This window comes from Microchirus variegatus (assembly GCF_963457635.1).
Source record: "Microchirus variegatus genome assembly, chromosome: 21".
Lineage (NCBI taxonomy): Eukaryota > Metazoa > Chordata > Actinopteri > Pleuronectiformes > Soleidae > Microchirus > Microchirus variegatus.
The window spans coordinates 2,525,012-2,551,716 of NC_139822.1; the positions used below are offsets into that span (position 1 = coordinate 2,525,012).

At 39.2% G+C, this 26,705-nt stretch overlaps 1 protein-coding gene across 1 annotated transcript; it reads right to left on the minus strand.

Moving 5' to 3' along the window:
- Window positions 1-346: 346 nt before the first annotated feature.
- On the minus strand, window positions 347-26,530 carry syne3 (spectrin repeat containing, nuclear envelope family member 3). The gene is made up of 18 exons (XM_083908159.1): window positions 26,429-26,530; window positions 23,731-23,884; window positions 22,282-22,454; window positions 21,531-21,840; window positions 19,202-19,357; window positions 17,746-18,105; window positions 16,991-17,127; window positions 16,410-16,584; window positions 15,767-15,949; window positions 14,628-14,771; window positions 14,331-14,465; window positions 13,962-14,123; window positions 12,981-13,153; window positions 11,479-11,962; window positions 10,574-10,717; window positions 9,654-9,848; window positions 7,874-7,924; window positions 347-3,617 (listed from the first exon to the last, which is right to left on the minus strand). The coding sequence occupies exons 2-18, from the start codon at window positions 23,872-23,874 to the stop codon at window positions 3,435-3,437; spliced, it is 3,309 nt and encodes a 1,102-aa protein (XP_083764285.1). The 5' UTR covers window positions 23,875-23,884; window positions 26,429-26,530; the 3' UTR covers window positions 347-3,434.
- Window positions 26,531-26,705: the final 175 nt, after the last annotated feature.

The following is a 26,705-nucleotide window of genomic DNA, read 5'->3' on the forward strand; positions in this document are numbered from 1 at the left end:
ATCAGGCATTTGGCAGAGTTAGCCTCATATGAGGGGATTTAGTAAATAACTGAAGCCAGTAATAATTAGAGTAATAAGTGAACCCAGTATCTCGATCCAGTATCACTGACACAATTGTGTTGAAAATTATCTAAAATGCCCCAAAGACTTATTTGAGGAGGACAATAAAAAGCCCCTGTTAAAAGAACTGTTCATGGTTAATGACATGTTAGTAGTATAGTCACCAACATCACATGGGCTCATGTCGTTTTCCAGCCTGGTCACTACTAAAAGACATCACATCATCACAGACAAACCTTAAAGGAATAAATGTCTTTTATTTCATCAACATTAAAAGAATCACTGGTTAATTACATGCTCTTAAATTACATCATTTCTTCGTGTCACTTTCAAAATAGAACACAATTGGTAACGTTTAATTTTTTTTAATCTTTTAAAGCTCTCGCTTGTCAATCTATTATTCGAACAATCGCATCAGTCAGCAGGCACTAGCATGAGAGACTTTTTGCATAACATTTGTATAAAGTGTTCAGTTTGATGCACGACGTGTTGTCATGGAGATTCAAGTCAGTGATTTTGTTGCATCAGTTACTGATTTGCACTTTGACAGATGATGTGTGATTGGTCCAGACGTAGGCATCTCTAAAGGGAGATTATACATAAAGCAGTGCAATAAGCTATACGGACATACAGTATAGTGAATAAAAACATATGGTTATGGCACTCAGTATAAGTGATTGTGTAGTATACATGAAGCTGCATGCCTTCAATATGCTTTTTGGTATATATTTTTTTTACACTTTTATTTAAAAAGGTATATTGCATATTAAAATAAGCATGTTTTTGCCACTACATACCAGTAGGTGTGTTATGATAATGTGTGAAATATGAACTGTTATGTTCATGTTATGTTTTGTTTTGTTAGAATCCCTAAAGCTGAGTGAGACGTGACGTCACCACTGTGCTCTGCCTCACCTCCACCATGGCTTTTATTTGGACAACTTTAAAGAGAAACTCAGAAACTGATCATAACTATTTTTTTTTTCCTTCTCAAAAGCACAATGAATCATCACACACATGCTGTAATACCTGTGAAGCTGCACACACACACAGGCTCCATAACATGTGATGTGGCCACCGTTGTCATAACAACACGATAAAACTAATAAAACTCATACCAAAAAAAAGGAAATATAGTGGTGAGAGTGTGTGACGGCATGTGGAGGAGGTGTTGTGCTGTGTTTTATAGGAGGAGGTGAGCATGGTGTGGCTGTGGTTTATTTTGGGTTTGCACACAGTGATTACAGCCAGGTGGTTTAGGTCAGGTGATGACGTCAGGAAATTTTTTTAAAAAACAAACCAAAATAGCAACTGTACTTATAACGGTCATGTCTCACGAGGTGGTTGTTAAGTTAAAATGGGCTACACATAAAAGAAAAAAATAATAATAATAATATATTTTTTTAAAGGTGCCATATGTAAGAATGTGGACAAAAATGGTTACTACACTCAAATTCAAAATACCGAGATCTTTTAGGTTTCGTTTTCTCCGCCTTTGTAGCTCAGACGTAACTGGCAACCCGTGGTTGTTCGGCAGCAGAGACTCTACTGACTGCAATGATTGGTAGATGGCGGTAGGTGGCGCCACATGCCAAAACATGATTCGAAGACATAAAGGTGATTTGTGGCCCACAAAATATTTTTTTTAATGCAAATATTTTGTCTGTACTGTTGTTGTTGGTGAGTTCAGTTTGTTATATGAACATTATTCCTGAGTCTCTGTGACATATTAGGAGGATTTTATGGCCAGTTGCTTTAGATTTATCAGATAATGCACCTTTAAATAACAACGGTGGATTGAGGTGCTTATCGAAACATCTTAAAAGGATAGTTTGCATGAAGTACTGATACAAATAGATAAAGTCAAATAACCCTAATACATAATGGCTGCAATGTAAGTACTTAGTTGTTTTCAAAAAAGCAATCTATGACTATTATTATGATATTTCTTTTCATTCAGGCTGCGATTTTTTTTTAATCGCTACATCCAGAGAATGCTAAAAAAACATGTTGATTGTTGTTTTCGAAACCTGGTAATGATGACGTTCTTAAACGTCTTCTTTTGTCCATAAAGAAAACAGAAAATATTCACATACGAGAAGCTAAAAACTCACTCAAAAAACATTCAAACTGATGAATCGATCATCAAAACAGTTGCAGTTGCTTTTTTACCACCATTTATTCCTGTGTTTTCTTACTACAAGAGAAGAACATTCACCAGGAATTTGCACTGGACAGACATCTGGCCGTAGGAATTTAGATTGATTTTTCTTGTTATTGAATATTGCAGTAAAATAAGAAATCTCCATCAAATTTGAAGAAGCACCTGTTAGCTACAGCTGGGCAGTGTTATGGAAGTCAATTTATGATGTAATGTAGCTACTTTTAGTGACCATTCACCAATAATAAATAAAAGAAAACTGTGTTTTTTCTGAATCAAAAGGCTTAAATTTCCATTAAATCCAGCTTGTGGGAAGGAAATTAAAGATTCTTTATCTTGGTAGCAGCAGAAATTTACAAAAAAAATTAAACTTAATCTTGTTGATCTAGAAAAATAGAGAAGGCAGTAATTATGGGACTTCTATGGAATTGTATTAATTGACTTGAGAAAATAGACAGCTATGTTTTTATGAATTAAAAATATACTTGCTTAAAACAAGGATTAAACTAAACAAGTGGCCACATATTTGCTTCCATTAAATCCAGCTCTCAGGAAGGAAATGAAAGCTCTTCTAGTTAAAAGCATAAATGTACTTTGGCTTAAATACAGACTGATGCATAATTCTGAAGTCAAATGTAAACTGGTGGGTGGCAATATCATAAAGAATACATGAATACAGGCTTAAATAAATGCATTAATATTACATTTGGTGTTTGCAGATGCGACTTTGACGTCCATCCATGAAGAAATACATGAAGAAATACTGCATGTAGCGTTAACATTATGCTGTTATAGGCATTTACTAAAGCTGTGTTTCCGTTAAGTGGAACCGTTTGGTTCGATTCGGTACAGTACATTACATTTTTGTTTCTGCGTTTAGTAAGATTTGGCGTGAAACGGTATGGTTAACTCCACCCACGACAGAAAAATTTGGCGCCAGAAAAATGCCACTCCGAAGCAGTTTCAGTTAACCATTAATTAATGTTACTCATGGTTAATGAAGTAACTAATTCATATACAGCTACTGTAATAACCGTTGCATGAATACAGGCTTGCAACAGTTATTTCTATATTTGACTTAAGAATGTGTAGTGTCGTGTTACGTGATAATACGTGATGATTAAAGGACAAGGGAACGTGGGATGTCAAGTATTACAGTTAAAATGTCCTAAATGAGTCACGGTCATTAGATGTTACTGTACGTTGTCTTGTCCTACGTGGGTGGAGGGCCCTCGTAGCGAAGCATGACGTTGAAGGATCGGGCGAAGTTGTTGGTGAGGGAGCAGCTGTGGCTTTCGTCCATGAGCGGCAGCAGGAACAGCAAGAGAAGCAGAGCGAGGAGGAGGAGCCACAACGGCAACGCCAGCCGACACACACGCTGCATCAGGCCAGGCTTCTGCAACAACACACGCATACACACACGTACATACTCAGTCACACAGGTTCATGTAATCAACGACACAATCCAATATTAAAGCCATGGGGGCAGTGTTTAGCTCCGATGGTAGAGCACCCGACCTTCCCCATGTGTTGAGACTATAGTCCTCTCTGCAGGCGGCCCCGGTTCGAGTGGAGCAGCATTTCCTGCATGTATTCCCCCCCTCTCTGCCTCCCATTTCCTGTCTCTCTCAACTATCCTGTCCACTAAAGGCAAAAAAGCCCTTAAAACAAACAAACAAAACATATTAAATCCATGCTCTTATTTGAAATAAGGGAGAATGAGGTGTACAGTACATAATCAGAACAGACAACGCTGCCTATACTTAAGCATATTAAGAATGTTTCTCTAGCATTTTGCTGTTCAATAGCCTTTTCTGACCGTACTCTCCTCCTTTAACAGTCCATAGAGAAAATCAGTGTGTCACTAAGTGTCACTTAGGTTCATCTGAACAATAGATATTTAAACACCAATGTCACAAAATAACAAAGTATTTGAACTGACCGATGGATGCAAAATTGCTGATTTTCTCAATGGACTTTGGTGCAGGGGGAGAGCGCTTCACAAACCCACACAAACTTCAGTTTCCAAAGGGGAAAAAAAGCTGTCTAATGATGAGATAAAGCTGTGACCATCAGCTTAGATTTTGTTACGAGGTTCAACTCCATAGTATAAAATACCATTATATAATATTACTATATTATATAATGGGTGAGCTGATTGCATTTATATAGCACCTTAAAAAACCTTGATGAATACTCAAAGTACTTTATACGACAGGCTTGGACTCGACAATATGTATTCAATATCGATATACTTTACATATACATCACCATATAAATCAAATCAATATTTCTGTGAGGCTGGGTGATACGGCTTCTAAATAATATCTATACACGTCGTCTCTCTGGACTCGTAAAAAGTTTGTGCTTCTAAAAACAAGGTGACAATACACTGTAAACACACTCTAAACATGTGTATTACATGATCTCAAAGTACACTTTCATTTCAGATAAAACTAATGCTTTAATTCTTAAAATGAAGGATAGTTGTTTGTTAGAAACAACGACATTGGCTATAAATCTGGTCAAATTATTCTATAAGACAATTAATTAGGCTTAAAATTGAAAAAAAAAAAAGTGTTTTCAAGTGACTTTTTAAAAATATAATTGTGACATTAATTCCATGCATTTGCATGTCACAAAACTATTCAATAAATAACAACAATCAATGCAACAGCCTTTAAAACCAGGAAAAGTCATCACAGACACCTTATAATGATATGACAATATTGAAAATAAAGAGAAAAGACCATATCATAGCTGTCACTGTATAGATAATAATATCAACATATTGTCCCGAACTATAGGCCACATTAAGCCATTCACACAGACTATGATACAGTGCTTTTTTAAATCACAACAAAGAGAGGTGACACATTTGGATTCATCTACAGTATTGCAGTTTCTAGTTCAACTATAACCCTACTCCTGTTTCTTGATGACACCAGGAAACGTTGAATTTTAGAATTGGGCTGATAAAGTATTAATTTGTTTAAAAAGACAGGACAATGTTTCAAATTGTAAACATGCCTTTATTGGTGGGAAAAGCCTGCCTTGTACAGGAAATGTGAGCAGGATGAAGGCAGCTCATATCGCCCACACAGTCAGATACATCACGTACCGTGGTACAGTGAGTCATTAAAGGCCGCTACACTCTCAAATGTCTGTCAGACTTGTTATTCTATGAATCATGTTTCCCTCCTCCAGTTATCATACACCATATGTACACGGTGTCACCAAGGCCTGACATGGAAATAACTTCATTTAAAACTAAAAGGTTACCTGCAAAGACAAATGCACTGAGCATGAATCAGCAGACAGATCTTTATAATACCCAGTAATGTTAACATTGCCAAGGTTTTTGTGTCGCTTTGTTAACCACTCACTCTATGCACCAAAGCCCATAGGGCAATTTTACATCACGGCACACAGGAGTTGTTGGTCCACTGCTGCCTCCATCAGTAAGTTCAAAAGTGTTATTTTGTGACTTTAGTGTTCTTCTTTTTAGCATCTTTATCATGTTCTTTGCTCGTTTTCAAATTTCTCTCACCTGCTAGTACTGATAAGAGCTCATGTTGTGGCTCCTTGAACATACAATTTACCTGTCATGAGAGCCGGACAGTAACGGAGTACATTTACTTGAGTACAATACTTAAGTACAATTTTGAGGGATCTGTACTTTACTCGAATATCATTTTTGGGGAGTACCCATGACTTTACTCAAGTACATTTGAGAGGCAAATATTGTACTCTTTACTCCAGTGTTTTTCAACCAGTGTGCCGTGAGAGATCGTCAGGTGTGCCATGGGAAATTATCCAATTTCACCTAATTGGTCTAAAAACATTTTTGAAAACAAATAATTAATTATCTGCAAATAATCTGGATATAAATATTCAAGACACTTTGATAAGAATGACTCAATTGTTAATAGGCTACAGAGTATCATTTTTTAAACATTTTTGTTTAGTGGTGTGCCTCGTGATTTTTTCAATGAAAAAAATGTACCTTGGCTCAAAAAAGTTTGAAAAACACTGCTTTACTACAATACATTTCTATCCATAACCGTGAGTGCCCGTTACTTCTACTAAAAAAAACATTAAAAAAACAACTCCATGGTCGGATTTAGTTGAGAGACGAAACCATGGACGAAACAATGGATGAAGACACAGCAGGTCCATCCCGGGAATGTGCCAACACGTGGCCCCACCTAGCCAGACTTTTCTGAACAAGTTAATGATAGTGTTTGCTTCAAGTGTTTGCTGTGTTTACCAAAACAACACTTCATCACCGCCAGTGATATTACACATTAAATTATGTAAGCTGAGCATTTTGATGTTCTTGAGTATGCTGTGTGTTTAACACAGTCACGTTCAAATGTGGATGCAAAAAAATCCAAAAATCATAGGTTTGTCATAGCATTGTCATTGTGCTATTGCTATAAAGCAACATGGTAAAAGGATGAAAATGACTTGATTTTGCTTTCAATTCCTTTTACAATCTTCAAGGTATTAACATTAAAATTTTTCTAACTCCATGTATACGTAAGCACTATGGCAGTAGTAATGCAATATTTAGAAAATGTACTCTTGTACTCTTGATACTCAAGTACTTTTAAAAACAAGTACTTCAGTACTTTTACTTAAGTAGACATCTGACTGTAGTACTTTTACTTGTACTTGAGTAAAATTTAGCAAGGGGTATCTGTACTTTTACTCAAGTAATGAAACTGTACTCTGTCCGACTCTGCCTGTCATTCACAGCAAAAAAAAAAGGTCGTGGTGAGACGTTTTCGCCCTGGTTGACCTTAACTAGCGGTGTGTCCCTACACATGCGCATGTTTCCATGACAATGCTAAAAAAGCTTCTAACCTAGATTGTCAGTAATAATCCCTGAATGCTTGAGGAAAACTAAATGATCCTACTGTCTGAAAACAAGTATATGGAGGAAAGAAGCACAAACAGTGATGAAACCCAAACATAACTGTGGACAAAAAAGGAGTCTGTCTCTCTGCTGTACAAAGAGACGGGGTGGGACAGGGACACATGGTGTCTCAGACTGTGTGTAAAAGTTAATGATCAATGGAAGAGGAAGCGAAACTAGTAAATGTGTTTATCTTCACATAGCAAACACTCACAGGACAAAGGTATGCAAGTGTTTTTTTTTTGTTGTTAATCAGTGGACCTCAGTTTGCTGTGAATGAGGAAATAATACTTAAATCGTGTTGGAGGGTTTGTGCAACAATGGGTAAAGTGTAGCTTGGATACTTTATTTGTTTCTTCATAAAAACCCAACAGCACTGTGTCTAAAAATATTATTTTTATATACAATTCCAATCCTCCTTGTGCATAGAGAAAATCAGCAATGGACCATCACTGTTGAGCCAAGACTACCTCCATACCTCTTTTCAACCAGAAAAATAATATAGATAAATAATTAGATTTATATGTAATACATGGTAGATTTAAAGTTTTAAATTTACACTTTATCAGGTGAGTATTTTGTGAAGTTTTAATGAGTAATGCTTGTCTGTAGGTCAGGAGGCCAGCAGAACCACCACAGGCCAACACATAAAAAACCTATATGTGCTTTAGAGGTTATTATTCTAAAGCACCCCAAACAATCATTGTATTCTCCATGTCATGTCGTGTTACCTTTTGTATCTTTGCTGCATTGAATAGCTCCTCTTGTTTGGCTTGGACTCTCTGCAAAGACACACAGTAATACATTTGCTCAATTTACAATGTTGACTTTGTTCACAGACTCTGCAGGAAAGCATCACAGCACATGGACCGGATAATTTAAATGTATTCAAATCACTTTGGAATTCCACTGCATCTTCTGCCACGTGGTTTGTCTGAAGTAGAAAGTCAATGGTCGCTGTATCACACCGCCACCTTGTGGTGAAAGGGTTCAAGGACAGAGGACGCAAAAAAAAGTGTGACTAATATAAATAATACGATTTAATGTTTGAGTGACTGGTTGACAAAAAAAACAACTACAGTCCAATTAAAGGGGATTAAAATGAAAGCTTTCAAAATTTAATAAATAATAATGAATTACATTGCATTGAATAATTTACACCCCGTCAATTATCCACACTATTTTTAGTTTTGTCCATAACAGAGTTAAAAAAAAAAACCCATCCCAAGTCTCAGAGTGTTTTACTAATCACAGAGAGCCAGTTTAATGTCTTTGACAAAACAATATCTAACATATACTGTACATAGATAATATTATTAAAAAATGATTATTATTATTATTATTTTATAATTCTTTATTAGTTCCACAACTTTGTTAGAGTGAAATGATAGTAACAAACTGTACATGGAGTGCCTTTCTCCAGCAATCACACATACGTGTCACTTTATCACTTGGCAATGGGCATGTCTGTCATGGTGCGGGAGGTGACAATCAGCAAATGCAAAACAACCAACTTTGTAACAAAAGTTGCTGATGTCGTGGGTGTTGGGTGCACTCTGTCCAACAAAAACTACAGGGAAAATAGCTTTGTTTTAGAGCCTTTGTCATTTTTAAATGTCATCTGATTGGCCGATACCTGTGCTGGACTATTGTCATGGTGTGATTTGATTGGGCGAAACTCGCACTGGATAGCTGAACATTTCTCCACTTCTGTCGTTTTCCAAACTTTCTCCATAAATACCCACTTTTTAAAGATGGTAAACTTTCAAGACTCAAATCACAAAATAAATCATGACAAGAGCATGATGGAGTAACATTTTTAAGCTATATCTGTAGCACCTATTACTATTTTCAATTGGTAAATAGATCATTTCCAAGGGATGCTTGGTAGATAATGAAGCTGTAACAATTAATTGAATAATCAATTATTAATCAGTTACTAAATTAATCGTCAACTATTTTGATAATCGATTAATCAGTTCAAAGCTTTTTTTCTTATTAAAACAAGATTTCTGATTGTTTTAGCTTCTTAAATGTGAACATTTTCTGCTCCACATAACAAAGAAATCATGAAAACTGAATAATTTTGGTTTGTGGACAACAAGACGTTAAACAAGATTATCATTTCCGGGTTTGACAAACATTGATGAACGTTTTTTAACGTTTTCTGACATTTTATGGACCAAACGATCAATTGATTAATGGAGAAAGGTTAATTGATTACAAAAATAATCGTTAGTTGCAGCTCTCTATTTACAACTTAATTGTGTGCATGTAAGGACCCAAAATAAAAGCTGTGGGTCTCGACCCTATCTTTGGGAAATTAGTAACCAGTGCCTTACAATACAGTTTCACTTTCACCAGTTTCCAATGACACATTCAGCTTCTTGTCCAATGACATCCAGATCACATTCAGACTGGAGAACAGAGGATGAGGTTGCTTTCAAACCTTCTAGGACTGTAAGACGCATGATCTAAATGGCTTGTGAATGTCTCTGCAGTGATCCTCACCTTAGCACTGCTCTTCCTCAACCTGACGTCTCCCACATCCTTCAGTTTGGACTTGTAGAGCATCCAGCGGTAGCGAAGTTCCTCCAGACTCAGATCCAGATCCTCTGCTGAACCAGAACCGGCCTCTTGACTCTGACTTTCCTGAAGCAACAGCTGGAACTGCTCTTGACCCCAGGCAACTCCTGCTCTCAGAGTCTGCACCAGTACGGAGTAGAGTGTTTTAGATCTAGTTAATAGTATTCTGATTCATTTTTCTGTGCCAGAAATGACAAGTTTTATTAGATGCAACAGAACTGAAACTTTTAAATTGAGTCTGGTGTACCAGTGTGTATCATTTAGAAGGGATTTATTGGCAGAAATTGAATATTCTACTAGGTGTGTTTGTAGATGTGTATACATGCTTTAAACTAAAAACTGTTTGGTTTTCATAGCCTTAGAATAAGCCTTTTGTATCTGTACTTTAGGCAAGGGTCTTGCATTACGGAAGCCGCCATCTTACAAAGCCATGTTTTCCCAGCAACCTGATGAGTGTTTTGCGTTTTTTACGACACAGATGAAGAGGAAATGCTCCACCCACATTAACCTAATGCATAAACCAACAAAGAAGGAGGAGGGAACAGCAGAAAGGAGAGTGGATAGATGTGTGAAGCAGTATTTACATCGTTTGTGAGATGTGAGGGCCACCTTCATTCATAAACGCACTTGGCGGAGAGAGGGGTGCTTGTTATACTCTTCACTCTCAACATTAGTTCACTCTACTTTATACTATCCAGTATAATGAACATCTATATTTAAGAACAAGAAAAAAGTGTCTTTTATTATCCTGTTATTCACCTGGGGGTGATGTCATGACTGAACTCCAGACTAAGCTACAGTATATGAAATAATCCTGCGTGTTTAAATGTTAAAAAGATACTCACTTTTAGTGTGTTCTGTCTGATCTTGAGTTCTTTGGTGCCGATAGTTGCTCCTCTGTTGCTGAGAATTCCTGAAAGAAGTTCATTCTCTTTGCACAGCCAGGCTTCAAACTCTGTCCTTCTGGATCTGTACTGTCCTGCGCTCCCCTGCAAAACACCAATTAAGGTAAACAACTTGTACAAAAACAACCACACTTAAACAGCACACTGTCAACAAGTTAGCAGTGGTTTGATATTCTCTCTGCTTCTCAGGCCACATCCATACTTCTGTGTTTTCATTTGAAAATGGCATTTTCAAGCAAATGCATCCGTGAAAACGTATAACAATGAGCATTCAAGTGCACTGACCATGTACATGCCAGTGTAAACAGGAAGTTGATTCTCTCCTGCAGTTGCTTACTTAGTTTTATAAAACTACTAAGACTACTAACAAGAAACAACAATGATGAAAATTATGAGACTGATGACAAAAATATGTGTTATTAGAGGGCTCCTTTCAGCTGATAGTTGACTTGTGGTTCATAAAATCCAATCAGGAAGTGAAAGCAGGTAAAAAACTGAATCATGTTGGTTTGTGGACAAAACAAGACTTGAGAACATCATAATTTCAGCTCTACATTTTTTTCAAACTAAAACGCAGCCCTTTTAGGCTGCTTTCTTAATATGCTCTACTGTAATTTCAATAAAAGTTTCTCAGTTGTAAAACGACTGTGAAGCTAATGTGAACTAGAATGCCATGGAGAAAAAATTGGGAATTGCGAAATATCCAGTACGACATTTTTAATTGATCAAGCAAGCAAAAGTGAAGTTCTAAAAAGGTTTGCTACACTATAAAAATAGCCAAAAGTAGTTAGTATGAAGACCTGGGCTCTCTGAAAACTGACTCCCACCCCCTCACAACTACTAACCTTTGTGGTTAATGCTGCTACACCTCTGTCTCCAATCAAGACGTGACTGTCGGACAGTGTTGAGTCAGGGAATCCATCCGTGTCTTTGGAAACGCCCCCTTGAGTTTTGCCATGGAAGCTCCAAGCAAAGGAATCTACTTCATCTCCTTTAAATGAGTGCCTGCTGTCCATGTGTGTCTTTGATGGACTGAGCTTTTCACCATCTTGTCCCGACAGTATGATGTGACCTTCAGAATGACCCTGCATCCACCCACCTTGCCCTGAAATCACATTCTCTACCGCAACTCCCTCCATGCCTTCTTTTGGTCCAGGTCCAGGACTTGCAAAGGTTCCAAATGACTCTACGGTTTCATCCTGTTGTTGGCCTCTCTGGGTTCTGGATCCTCCTGTCCAGACTTCACTGTCGTCCTCCTCGGGAGTGAATGTGCCACCTCCAATGCTCCTAAAGCCAGACTCTGTATGGTTAATGGAGCTGTTCAGTAGCCTGAGAGAGAGGGTGAAAGAAAGGGTTGAAGAGTTTATACAGAATTTCTGGTCCAGAGTGACATTTTATTGTATGTTTTTTAAAGATAGTAAATTATTTTGCACCAAATCAGACAACCTTAAATGCTCTTCAGTATCAAGCATTTTTTTCCCTTCCTGTTTGAAATTCTGACAATTTTGACAATCCCAGTACTTTCCACATTAGACCAGCCAGGAAAGGAGGGAGCCACCCGGGTAGTATTGAAGGTAGAATGAAGGTTAGTAAGAGCAAGACAGAATACCTGTGTGTGAATGACAGTGAGACTGGTGGTACAGTGACAATGCAGTGGGTAGAGTTACCTGGGGTCAACCAAACAAAGCAACGGACAGTTCACAAAAGAGGTGAAGAACAGAGTGCAGGCAGGGTGGAGTGGGTGGAGACTGTGTGACAGAGTGATAGCAGCAAAGGTGAAAGGGAAGGGCTACACGACGGTAGTAGACCTGCTATGATGTATGCCTTGGAGACAGTGGCACTGGAGCTGGAGGTGGCAAAGCTGAAGATACTAGAGAGATAATAGAGATTTTCATTGGGAGTGACCAGGATGGACAGGTTAGAATTGAACCGTATTCCAGGGACAACTGAGGTTGAATGGTTTGGAAATCAAGAGAGAGTCAAGGTTGAGATGGTTTGGTCAAGTTCAGAGGAGGGATAGTGATTATATTGGACAAAGGACGTTGAAGATGGAGCTGTAGGAGGAAAAGAAGAAGACCACAGAGAAGGTCCATGAATGCTGTGAAGGGGGACATGAGGGCAGTTAGTGTAAAAGAAGAGGACAAGATTGAGGCAGATGATGTGCTGTGGTGACCCCTAAAGGGAGAAGCTGAAAGAAGGAGTAGAAGAAGAAGGGAAAAGGCCACCAACCTTTCAAATAAGCAACATTTACACTACACAATTTTCAGAGTTGAATGATCACTGTGCATCCAAAAATCCATGGCATGCTGTCTAAGCAAAAAAAACAAAAAGAAAAAGACACAGGTACCTGTGGAGATTAAGACTCATGTTGTAGAGGGCCATCCAGGACTCTCGTAGCCGCTTCATGTCACATACAATGTGGATCCGTCCCTCCTCTGAAGTCCTCTCCAAAACCCGCTGACCCTGAACCTCCATGTGCTGCAGCTGAATCTCCTTCTCAGGAAACTCGCCTAGTGCTCTCTGTGGGCAGGGGAACATGCAATTTCTTCCAATTATTTAATGCTTTCTTCAAAAAAAAAAAAGAAAAAAAGAAGTAACTAAAAACTACTATCATTAACAGAGTTTACGCTGTTTCATTACCCTCTTTACTAAGAGACAAGTTACTGCAACGTCTGCAGGGACACTTGTTTGGGGTGGGAAACAAAGGGTAGATGTAGCAGAGATTCCTATTTAATTTGTTTAAATGTTTTATGCAATAGAGTTCTGAACATCACATGAGCATAACATAGCACAATGTTAGCAGTGACAACGGGCAGTATACTGTAAAATTATTGCTGTGCAGTCCAGAACTTGGTAAAGTTAACCACAAAATCCATTGCTCGGTCATCTTCTACTCACTGTCAGCACATTTCATAGCAATGACTTACCTACACCATGTCACTGGATCTGTGGGGATCCAGTGAAATGTTCTCCCGTCAGCCTGTCTATGACTGTTTTGGCACAACATCTATCCACCATCTTCACTTTATGATGAAAATAGCCAGCACAAAGAGATGTTGTCGAGAGTCTCTGTTTGTCTGACATAATTGCCTGATTTATGTGTTCTCTAGTTCCTGTGTTCGTACTTGGAGGGAAATCAGAAATACTGTTCAACTGTATAATAGTGTAACTTCAAAAAGCTCAATATTTTCTCAGGTGGTACTTGATACAAACAAAAGTTTGAGAACCACTGGTCTAGTGCAAACGTATACAGTCTTGTTTCCTGCCACAGGGCGTTATCTTGGTTTGACGTCAGCTACACACACACTCAGATCACAGAAATCCAGACCTGAGCTTCATGCTGGCGACCTTCGATGCTCCATTCTCCTGAGGAACTTTGAAAGGACTTTAGCTTTTGCTTCATGATCATCAGCCATTTCTCTATGTTCAGGAGGCTTTCGTGGAAGCTCTCATGATCTGCGATGCTCTGCTGACTTTCCTGGACCTTTATCTGTGAACAACACAAAATGGAAAGTCAAAGGTGAGAAAAAATGTGACTTTGACAATTTAACTGTACTACAGAAATATTTAATCAGGAAGTCTTAGGAGCCTCCCATTCATTTTCTAATCTAATTTGAAGAGGACGGTGTCAAAATCCTATAGCAGCCATTTTTGTGAGTAGCAAAAAGAAACCACATCTTACGAACTCAAATCTTACCCTAACTGCGTGCTGCAGATGTTTCCATTCAGCATAGAGCAGTTCAAACTGAGTCCTGTTGTTCTGACTGGAGGAGACCAGAGTCTCCAGTGCTGTGATGTGGGCTTCACAGTCCTTTGTGTCCCTCTGGATTACCTGAGGACACATACAACACAGTGTAACAGCAGGTTGAGGTTAACAACAAAACAACAATACAAACAATTAATGGGGGACAATGGAAGTTGGGTTCCTACACTACCAGTGAAAATACAAGTTTTGTTTTTAATCTCAGAAATGTGTTTGGCCCTCATGACTCACCCTGAACTGGTCTGACTGACTTTTCTTGGCCAAGATGTCAGGCTGTAGGCCATCTGCTGCTGTCAGTTGGTTGCGAAGTTGGGCCAGCTTAGAGCGAATCAACTTGAAGGCATCATCATAGTCCTTGGTTCTTGAAATTAAAGCCTGAGAACAGGAACAAACATGCGATTGTGTTACAATGCCAGTCATGTCTGGACTGTATGTAGGGTATGCCTGCTTTATTTCCATATTCACTATAATAAAATATGCGGAGCTAAAGGCCTTCTAAACTGCAACCCAGTGGTTACATCTTTCAAAATCTTTTTTTTTTTGTTCTGCCAAAATGTGGTTTGAAATTAAGTAACTTGCAAGTATCTTGTCGAATATCTTGGCAATTCTAAAATCAAAGGTTGGCATTTATGGATTCAGAGGGGGATACTAGAGAGATAGACACAGTGTATAGTCCATAAACATTTATGATGAAATGATTCTCACGAGACATAATACATAACATCCGACTCTCCAGCTTTCTTCTAAGCTTCATCAGTTTTGTGACATACCATGTCTGTATGACACAGAATAAATAGCATGTTTCATTTTTTGACTGGCACCCAAACCTTTGTGGAAGTAGTCAAATCCAATCCAATTGCAAATAAACACTTCAGTTGTACAGAGACCAACAAATAAGACCCATAAATATTCACCAGTAGAGGGTGCTTGTTGAAAACAAAAATAGCTGCTGATCCCATATATGGTTGGACACATTCTTTTATAATGTCTATGTGATACCTGTGTAAATAAGATGTTTTGGTCTGACATGCAAATGCAAACTCAGGTGGCACTCAAGTGTAGTTATTCATTGCTTATAATTAATTACATAATTTTTACATGAGGAGTGAATTAAAAAACAAATTCATATTACAACACAGTAAAGCTTTAAGAAATGACATTACATGGACCATCACCTGACCACTGTTTTTTTGATTACATGTGTAAATAGATATTTTCATTTAGCAAAATAATAACAATAATAATAATTATACAAGGGCATGCTGAGGTTTACAGGTTCAAAAATAATGGTTGTAATAATAAAGTGTATTTACAAGGTATTTTCAAGTCCTTATATTTACACGTTTGGTTAGAAAATAACATGTTGGTACCTGAAGCCTGCTCCTCCTCTGTAGTAGCTGGGTGTGAAGCAGCTCTCTGTTTTTGATAGCAGTACTTAGTTCATCCTGTAAACCATCAGACCTCTCAGGACCAAACACAGAGTCGAGCAGGTCTCCCTTCACATGAAGGAGACTCAGACGCTCCTGGAGCTGGACACTTTCCTTCAGCAGACGCTAACAAAAGACAACATTTTCATGACGTTCGTCAGATTTTTAGTCACTGCCTATTCATTAAACACAACAATAAAGACTATGTGCTAAACACCAGCAACACTAGCAGTGCATCCGACGTTCCAGAGGGGGGAGCTGCGCTTCTGAGAGCTGGTGTGCTAATTATGTCACTTCCGGGTATTGGCCAATCACAGGACAGTTGGGAAGGCTCTACTCTGGCTGGCCAATCACAACCACAGTCTGGGTGTGAGATTTCAGTCTGAAACACCGCGGCTGAGGATATCGTCAGTAAGGAGAGATTTCTATCGGCTCATTTACAGCAACTATGAGGTTTTTGACCATAAAAACAAGTTCATGTATGTAAGTAGACCTCCATAACTAACATATATGTGCAACAGGACCACTCTATGTGAGCTTTAAAGGGGTTTGGGCAGCAATGTGAGGACAGACTTCTGTCTTTTACCTCTATGTTCTGAACCAACATGGCGATGTGGGAGAAATCGGTAACCTCAGCAGAAGCCGTCAACACCTGGGATACCATGTGACTCCACTGGGCGTAGACCAGCAGCGGATCCTGGAGAACGTTTCTCAGTCCTGACTCTGAATCTGAACACAGCCTGGTTGCTCTAGATTTCACACTGCAACAAAAGTGCAAACACACAGACAGGAGATTTACTATACAATATGCAATACTACAGAGACCATGAGGTGATGTATATGGAGAAATTAAAAAGCTGGTATATTTCCATGGTATTTTCACACCGACTTCAAAGAGCAACTTAAGGACAGTCAATAAATTATTCACAATTGAAGAACTGAAATAAATTAATGGATCTAATCCATGGAACATTTAGTTCTGCAAGCATACAAAAGGTTTATGATTAGTCATCATTTAATCCATGTGTGAGATGCAAAGTCTTTCCTTTGCGAGTTTTCAAACAGTTTTATTTATAAATTCATCTATATTTAACCAAGTAACTCCCATTGAGATTACAAACCTCTTTTCAAAGGGAGCCATGGCAAAGATGTTCTTGTCAGACATACCTCTGATGCTCTTTGACAACAGCCAGGACATCGTCAGAAAGGTGCTGTGAGTCCACTGGGAATTTAAAGAGCTCCTTGAGCTGAGACTTGAGAAGTTCCACTTGGGACTCTTCCCCTGCCAGTGTATTCCTTACACCCTGCAACACATATGGAGAACAATCAGATGAATCAAATAAAAATAAAGCTGATTATGACTGCCAACATGGAACAGACTATGATGCAGAAAAAGATTCTTGAGAAAATGTAACTAGTTGTCTAATGGCAAAAGCAGTGATTCGCCAAAACAATGTGACCTCATGCCAGTATGGCAGCCATGTTTCACCCAGCAGCAACCACCCAGGGATCAATGTCTGTTCGGTTGAGGCATTTGGAGAAAAAAAAAACCTGACCTATCCCTTTACCACCAGCAGCAGTACTATTTTTTTTTCCTTTGATGCTTCATCACCCTCTGTTAGGTGGAGTATTGTGGTAAATGATTATAGCACACTATCAGGTTTTAGCCTATTAGCCAATATGTTGTATAATAACTTGTGCTATACAGTTAAAACGATTGGTAAGTCGGGGGAAACAATATTATTGTGAGGCCATTTCAATATAGACCATATAGCAGAGTAAAAAAAAAAAAACCTACAGTCTACATAATTTTGACCGACTAGTCACCAGGGACCACAACACTTTGAAGTATTACTTTCCTACATTTTGACTACAGTTACGCTCACCTTAATACTACCCCTGATGTGTTTAAAAACACCTACTGTGTATTTCTTCCATTGGCCCACCATCTGCTCCTCATCACAATCGGAGTGGTCTTCAGGCTCGTGGCCCACAACCAGCTCATGGTCCAGCTCGTGCAACAGCACTCTGAGGCGTCCGATGTCTTCTTCCAGCCTCTGACATCTAGACATGTACTGACTGTGAGAGTCCAGGCTGGAGCGCAAGCCCTCCTCAGCCTCACACAGGCCCTGTCGAAGCCTCTGCCAGCCAAGCCTCAGCTCCTCAGCCTCATCCACCACCACCTCTGCTCCTGCTGGACAAGTGCTCCTCCTCACTGCCTCGGCCAAACCTTCAATGTGTTGGAGGGTTTTCTCCTCACCAGCCACACTATCATCCAGAGCCTGGGACAGATACACAGAAGACACAAGATGTTGACTTGGACTGCGAAGATGACACATTATACTTTTTTACACTCGGGCTGTGATTTTGCACTCAGCCTGTGATTTTGCACTCAGTCTTCTTTCAGATTCGGCTGAATCGCAGTATGTTTTGCGGGTATAAAGGCCCTGGTATACTACTTTGTGTACAGTTCCAAAATCTGGGCTGCACGCACAGCCTGCACGTTAATGACACAATTTGCGCCATGCGCATGGTGCGAGTTGGGTCCATGTGGAAGTATACCAGGGTGTTTAGGGTGAGATATGCTTATTTCCAGATTTCTGCTTTTTTCTGCATTTTCTCCTGTCCCATGATTAAAAAAAAAACCCTCATATATAAAGTCAAAATCTATAAGAAATTGTTTCCATCCATTTTTGGATGCATTCCTACTAGACTGTGTGTTTTGTCCTTATTAAGGTCAGAGGAGCTTATTTTTGAAGTCTGATTAAATGAAGTTCACATCAATTAAAACCTGCTTCCTCACACACAGTAAGTGATTTTGCAGTGAATTCCATGTTTGGATGCATTCATTTAAAGCATATAGCATGCACACGTATATGCGTCTTCATTTCATGGAGCATTTGTTCCTCAGACTCTAACTGGTAACCCCAAGTCTCTGGGTAGAAGGGGAAAACACTCTCCAATATTTTTCATTGGGATTGCAATACCTGTTTTAAAATCTATTTGTGTATCTTACACGTAGAACCGTTGAAAGTATGTGTAATTTTTTCATGTGTTTATATAACATATATATATATATATATATATATATATATATATACACAAATATATATATTTATATATTTTTCAATGAACACAAACATGTCAAAATGGTTGAATCCTTTCAGAGATAGAGAGTCATCCATCTTTACTAAAACGTACTTAATGCAGCTTTGAAAATGCAGTCAATGTGCAACATGTTCCCATTTGAAGTTATTATATATTTTTTTCGTAACAATCAAAAGTACACATTTCACAGCCTTACTCGAAAAAGTTTTTAGACTGTAAATACAATGACATTGTCAACAGCTTCTTCATGTAACATCAAGTGAGTCTCACTTGTAAGGCTTTGAGCTTGTCCTCAGCTGTGTTCTCTCTGTCCATCAGATCGGTCAGCTCCTTGGTTTTCGACAGCAGCCAAGACTGGAACCGCTGAACGCAGCCTTGGTATGTCTGGTGCTCCTCTGCGATCTTCTGAAGCAGCACAAGACGCTCCTGCAAAGCACAGCAGGCAGACACACCCTCTGTTCATCTTTAACATCATCATGTGAGTGAGGAGCTTAGGTGTGAATTTGCACATTCAAATGTTAAGTTTCATGTTAGCTACTGCGCATGCGTGAAAGTGCGGTTGTGTTTTGTTTGGAGTCGTTTAATGGCGGCGCCCATGGTGATGCATGTGAAATGCTATTGCTGAGTAAAGTCTCATGTGAACTACAGTCCTTGTGGTTATTCATTCCAACATTGGAAGCAGAGGATGGTTAAGTACAATAACAATTAAAGTGGCCAAACCCATACTGGAACAATCATCAGCAGGGCAGGAAAGGCCAATGAAATATACAAAAACTCTTACAATTTGCAGTACAGTGAGCCAGAGGAAATTGCTGGCACAGCAAGGTCAGTCGACCGAGGACAAATCTTCAAGTTATTCCAATGGAGCATGCCAAGTTATGCACTGAATATTTTGAGGATGACATACTGATAGTGAATGATGAGGCCTTCATAACTGCCAAACACAGTGAACTCAGTACCTGGAGACGAAATGTTGTATTTGAAGAGGTGAAAGATGAAGGTCAGAAATGCATCTCAACAAGGTGGGTCTGCACACTTAATGACACACCTCTAGTCATTGTACCAAAAGCTAGACTAGTTGCGAGGGGCTTTGAAGAGATAAACACTCAAGACCTTCCTAAAGACTTGCCTACATGTGCTTCAGAGTCTCTCAAAATGATCTTGGCTGTTATATGTCAAAATAAATGGCAGCTGAACTCCATTGACATTAAGCAGCCTTTTTACAAGGTAAAGAGTTAACCCGGAGTGTGTATATCCGCCCACCTCAAGAAGCACAGTGCAAAGGAACTGTATGGAAGTTAAAAAAGTGTGTTTACGGCATAACAGATTCTTCGTTGTACTGGTACAATAGAGTGAAAGACACTATGCAGCAGTTGGGAGCCACTGTTTCAAAGCTCGATCCAGCAGTATACTACTGGCTGGATGATTCCGGCAAGGTGATGGGGCTCCTTGCATCTCATGGAGATGACTTTATCTGGGGTGGTACAGACACGTTTTCATCATCCCTCAATTGAAAGCTGCTTTTCAAGTTGGACGTGAAGAACACAACAACTTCAGCTACATTATGATGCAGGTTCATTCCCTGAAGGATGAAATACAAGTACAACAAGGTACGTACATATAAAGTCTTCAACCCATCCTTGTGGACCCCAGCAGAGCAACACAGCGTGAGGCTCCTTTAACAGATATCGAGAGCCGCGAGTTGTTCAGACCCTGCACTGTGCAAACAAACTAATCAGAAAAATCTCAAGAGTTGAGCTTGAGGTTTCAGTACTTGGGGGAAAACAGTTCGCTCAAACTAGCGATATTCAGTGATTCCTCAATGGGAAACCTCACAGATGGAGGCACACAGGGTGAACATTTTATTGTTCTTATGGGAGAGGATGGAAAATTCTCACCCATATGCTGGCAGTCAGAACGCATCAGGAGAGTTGTACGGAGTACATTAGCAGGAGAGACTTTTGCACTTGCAGATGGGATTGACAGTGCAGTTTTTCTGGCTACACTCTACTCGGAACTTACGACTGGTGATTGCACACACTGCAATTTGTCCATTGTGTGTGTAACGGACAATCATTCTCCGTTACACACAACTTTACATTCAAAACAAGCACAGTCTAACCAGAACACCAAGAACGACTGATGTAGGTGGGTGGTTAAAATGAAAGTTCAGGTTTTTTGAAGTGCCGTATAAGTTAATGACACATAGGCAGTGCTGACTTTGTTGTGTGCATGTGGGACTGGGTAGATTTAATCAGATTACCCTTTTTTTTAGTGGCTAAAATGTAATTTTCTGTCCGTGCTGTTAGCTATGTTTACAGTGTCTGTGTATCGGGCAAAGTCAGCACTGATTGCCGTATGTGTCAGTGCCTCATATAACTATAATAATATAATAACCCTAATTTGATTATACAAATACTCAGCATATTTCAATATTCAAACCTCAGATATAGTTCAATCTCCTGTTTGCAACAGACCGCTAAATAAAACTAGTTGGATGAACTTAGGTTGAGATGAGGCTTTTACAACAGTTTGACAATGGGATCAATTATGTTGAGCTACAGTCTGTAGTGAAGCGAGAAGAAGAGTGTGACCACACCTTAGCTCTGTCTCTGACATCTCTGTAGGCCTCCTGCAGACTCTCCTGGGCTTGGGTATCCACGCTGGGGTCCTGAGTTCTGTTGTGCAGTGCGGCCGCTTCGTCTAACAGCCTCTCCAACAGCACCGCCTGTCCATGGACATCACTGACCACCACTCTCTGCTGGTCCACTTGCCAAAGCTTCTCCTTCACCCCCAACTGCAGCTCCACCCCAGTGTCTAGTAGACGCTGCAGTCGCGTCAGCCAAAGCTCAAACTCCTCGTAAGCCTTCAGGTACTCACTCCAGTGAAGCCACACCCACTCGATACGACTGTAGGTGAGGGGGAAGCAACAAAAGGAAGCATTTGCAATTTATGGGTATGGATGAGGTGCGAAGACTTGTTTATACTTGGGGAGGCACCGTGATGCGGACCTCCATAGACAGTGGCACCCTACAAGCAGCGACAGAGGGATTTATGGTCTGATCTGCTCGGCAACATACAATGAAACTAGTCCGTGTATAAATATATCTGTTTAGGCATATAGTGGTTACATTCAAATAGATTGTATAGATTTACATTGTAAACACTGTAACATTCTTATATTTACACATTTCTGTTTTGTTTTCACACCTCAGACCATCTAATACACTACATTAAAGAGATGTTTGATAGTTGTGGGAAGTCCATTGGATACCGTTTTGGAATACGACACCACTAGAACCAAGCTCACTGTAGTGACCTCAGTAAATGTGGAGTGAGTAGAACAGCACCTGTGACAGTGAATGATGTAGGTCGATGTCTCCTCCCACAGGCTCTTCAGTTCTTTGAGCTTAGTGTGGGTGTGGTTCCTCATCTCTTCATCTCCACTCTGCAGAAGGTTCTCGGCCGCCACCATTACGAGGTCCATCTTTACCCTCCCCTCATGCTCCGACTGATGGATTTTCTAAGAAGGAGACAGGGAATATCATGATAGACCGCATGTACTGTACTGTACTGTATGCACGCCCCCAGAAGTGACTGATACAGCAGCTTTCGAATAAAAAATTATAATTTGTAATACTATTTATAAAAAAAGACTTGCATACATGCTGGAAGTTATTTTGTTCTAAATTCTTCTTGGCTCCAACTGTATAAATCTCCCATGTGCTACATTAATAACGCAATACTCTCAAAGGAGGACATCATTGACTGTGAGACAGTTATATATCACTTGGTATAATTTACATGTGTTAATGACTTTTGTGGATTTTGTGGACTTGGAAGGCCAATGAAACAATGAAATAAATAAAGAAGGATGTGGAAAGTGACTGTAAAGAAGAAAATATATAGAGTCTTAAGAAAGTGTTCTGACAAAGTCTGCACAGGGCTCAGCTTCCACATTTACTCACTTTGGCTGAATTGTGGAATATGTACATTATCCCTTTGAATTTTTACAAAATAAAAATCTCCAATCTACAACCTTGTGCAAAAAGTTTAAGTGAATACCCCTTAAAGCCACTGCATTTTTAGGAACATTACAAATGAGTAATTTCTAAGTCTACAACTAACAATTATTTTCATAATCGATGAATCTGTTAGATTATTCACTTTAAATGATTTCAACAAAAACACAGAAAATATTCACATTTAAAGAGATGAAAAAATCAGAGAGTTTGATTTCATTCTTTTAAAAAACGCTCTGACTGATGAATTACCAAAACAGTTGGCGACTTAATTTTGTAATCAATTCTCATTTCTACAGTCACGTAGAGTAAAAAATGTGCTGTATTTCCTCCAGCAATACAATACTGCCATCTACTGGTCATTTGTCTACTCACATTAAGCCTCTTGTTAAAAATCTTAACAACTTCTTTTGTAATTTCAGTTTTGAGTGACATGTCACAGAAACTGTACAGAGCAGAACAGGAGAAAGGAGTTAACCATTAAAAGTTACTTCTGTAATTGTAAAATAGTTACAGTCCCCATATACATATGTATATATATATATATTATTACATCATATCACTTCCTCTGAACCGTTTACTGCCTTACACCAACATCTGTAGCATCCCAGGGAGCTGTGACTACTGTCTCAGTATCAGCAGAAGGTTTCAGAGATGGAGAGATTGCACGCTGCTCTGAGACTAAAAACAGCAGCTGAGTGCATGATGGAGTCTAAAAACAGAGTAGTAGGTGAGGAATGAGAGGTGAAGGGTCAGATGGTGAGTGCAGAGTCAAACCTCTGTCTCCCTGAGTCGGGCCTCTAGGGCATCACGGGGTCCCTGCGTGTTGTCATTGGCCTTCAGCCTCTCCTGGATGGCCTGAATCCAGGACAGCGCTGCCTCCAGGCTCTCCGTGAAATCTTGCTGCTCCTGCTGAGTCATTATACAGTCTCTGAAAAAGAGCGCAGCCGTTAGACTCTGTATCAGCAGACAAGAGTAGCACCAACAATTTATTTATGTATTTATTTTTTAAAGTGTAGCTATGTTACAACCTGGGAATATTATTTATTAAAAGACACAATCCTTTACAAGGTTCATAGGATCAGTTTCTTTACACACATAAAGACACACAAATGAAAATACAGGCAGCAACATTAAAACTTGTACATTTAAGTTTACACTTTTACCCTTTAATAGATGCTTTTTGCTAAGAGTAAATGGGACTGAGGTCATATAGTCCGTCACTGAGCCTATTTACATCATACAAGCATTATGAATAATCTTACATTCAGTAACTTTGAGAAGTCTGTAACTGTAGAAGAGGTGGATGGTCAGTGGGAGCATTAACCTTAGACCAGGTAATAGCACGTATCACTTTCTTTTGTAAAATCTGAAGTTTCACAAGATAGCTGGAAAAGTGTTGCACCCTTGCAACTCTACTGCTGTAGCGTTAAGAGAGCTTTAAATGGGATAAATAGTCTAATCTTTAAGAATAAACCACCATATTTTGATAATTTTCTTTGTAAGTTTGTCAATATGTTTTTTTATTTTCATCAAAATGTACTCCAAATTCAAAGTTGATTTTGGTTGCATGCTAGGAAATGTAAGATCCACTGATTTTTTTAACTTGCCTATAATGCAATGGATGTGTAACATTCATTTTTGTCATTGTTGATGTTATTATTCTGCACCAGTTTGGTCTTTGTGAACAGAAATTATTATTTGTATTGTTTTTTTTATAACTGTAAATATGAAATAATTCCCATTACATTGAGACAATCAGTTCACACAGTGCTTATCAGCTCCACTCAACTCCCTCTTTGGTTCTCATAGTGGTGATGATTAGATCTTGTGCGTGCCCACGTTTCAGAAGCAACATTCTACTGCTCAAAATACCCAGTCATTCAACAGTTTGATGGTACAAATACTTATTTTCTGCCCATCCCAGCACTGCTGCTGTATACACACACAAACGCTCCCTCAGTCAGGTCTTGACAGAACAACGCTGAAGTTGGCATCCAGATTCACAACTTCCTGGTCAAAAGTTAAGGGGAAACCTATGGGAAACTTAACTTAGAATGATTGTAGATTATTTAAATACAGTTTCTGATTTGGGGAAATAAATTGACGTTTTGCTCTATTTTCCACACCTGGACTACAATTAAACAGAGCTTAATGAACTCTGGCTGCCTCAGACCTTGTCAAATCTGGACTCATTTATCACAGAGAGGTCACAGATTATATAAAACACTCCTTTCTTAGGCTATTTTCAAATGAGCAAATGTTGCATTGTTTCTGTTCACAAAGACCAAACCGAGGCAGAATACTACCAGCATATACAAGAATCACACACTGCAGTTTTAAAGCGCAAAAAAGAAGTACAGCCTATATGACTAAATATGACACACTGGACCTTTAGGATGTGTATCTCATGCAAAAAAACTGTAATTACCACCCGTGCACTGCCACAACTGACTCATTTGTACATTTTAATGGTGATGGGTTTTATCTCCATAACACTCTATAATAGATCTAAATATGATGCATGGGCGGGTTGAGTCTTTGCTGCCAGCACTTGGAGGGAAAATAAAATTGGCAGCAGCAAAGGCAGCTCTGCTGCTGAATGACTCATTTCTCCCCACTACAACATTCCTGCGGGTTCTTCCACAGTCTCTTAAAATATGGAAATATGTAGTCCTCGCTGTCCTCAATGAAAACTGTTTTCCTGTTGTTGTTTTTTGAAACAATTTCATTTCTATGTTTTCATAGATTACAGAATTTGAAAATGGAAAAACAGTAACAGAATAATAATTCACTTGACAGCTGTAGTCAAACTAGCAAAACTTTGCTTTTCTTTTAACTTGCTGAAGTTCCACTCTCAGTGGATAGTTAACAGGAGGAACCAGTTCATAACAATGTAAATAAATAAATAGGAATAACTTAGCTTAGCGTTTCCTCTTTTATCGTCACTTTTCCTTTTGCTATTAACGTACAACGTAAAACACAAAACAATCCCATGTGATGCTTTTTTTAACTATTAGCAAGTCAATCACGCCCCCTCTCTTTTTTCTACTTTGGCAGCTGGTGTCTTAAACTCATATTAACTATTATTTATTTCATTCTCACTCACCACATACAGTAACAACATGTTATCATGTTGATGCTAAGTGCTATTGCCGTGCTCGTGTTCACTGTAACGGCTTCAGTGAAACTTATATGGGGAAGTGTGTGCTAACAACGAGCTATGCTAATATTGAGGCGAAAGTGACACATAATGACACGGGACTTTTACCAGGGTGTACCCGAACACAGCACGCACGCTTATAGTTTATCTTCGCGGCTCCTGACGTTACAGTAATCTGATATTGAGCCGGAGCAAAGCACAGGAGGAGGCTACAAACACACTCTTCTCTGTGTTTGAACCGTATATAGGCCTGTTGTTTTCTCACAGTCTGGTGAACAGCGGTTGCAGGAAAGTAAGAATAAAAGCACTTACTGCTCTTTGTTTCTCTGCCGAATGGCCGCTACTATGAGACAACCGCGTTGCTCTGGTCTGTTGTGTGTGTGTGTGTGTGTTTACTAGAGTACAGCAAAGTTATGGCAGCAGCAGCAGCAGCAGGCAGGAAGTAAAGCTGCTGTCACTGAGGGGAGAAGGAGGAGGAGGAGGGTTTCCCACTCACACCCACTAATAAAACCGACCAATGTGTTACCTTCAAAGACACCACGTAAACTTCAGCACCACACGATAATGCAACACAAAATAAGATTGGTCG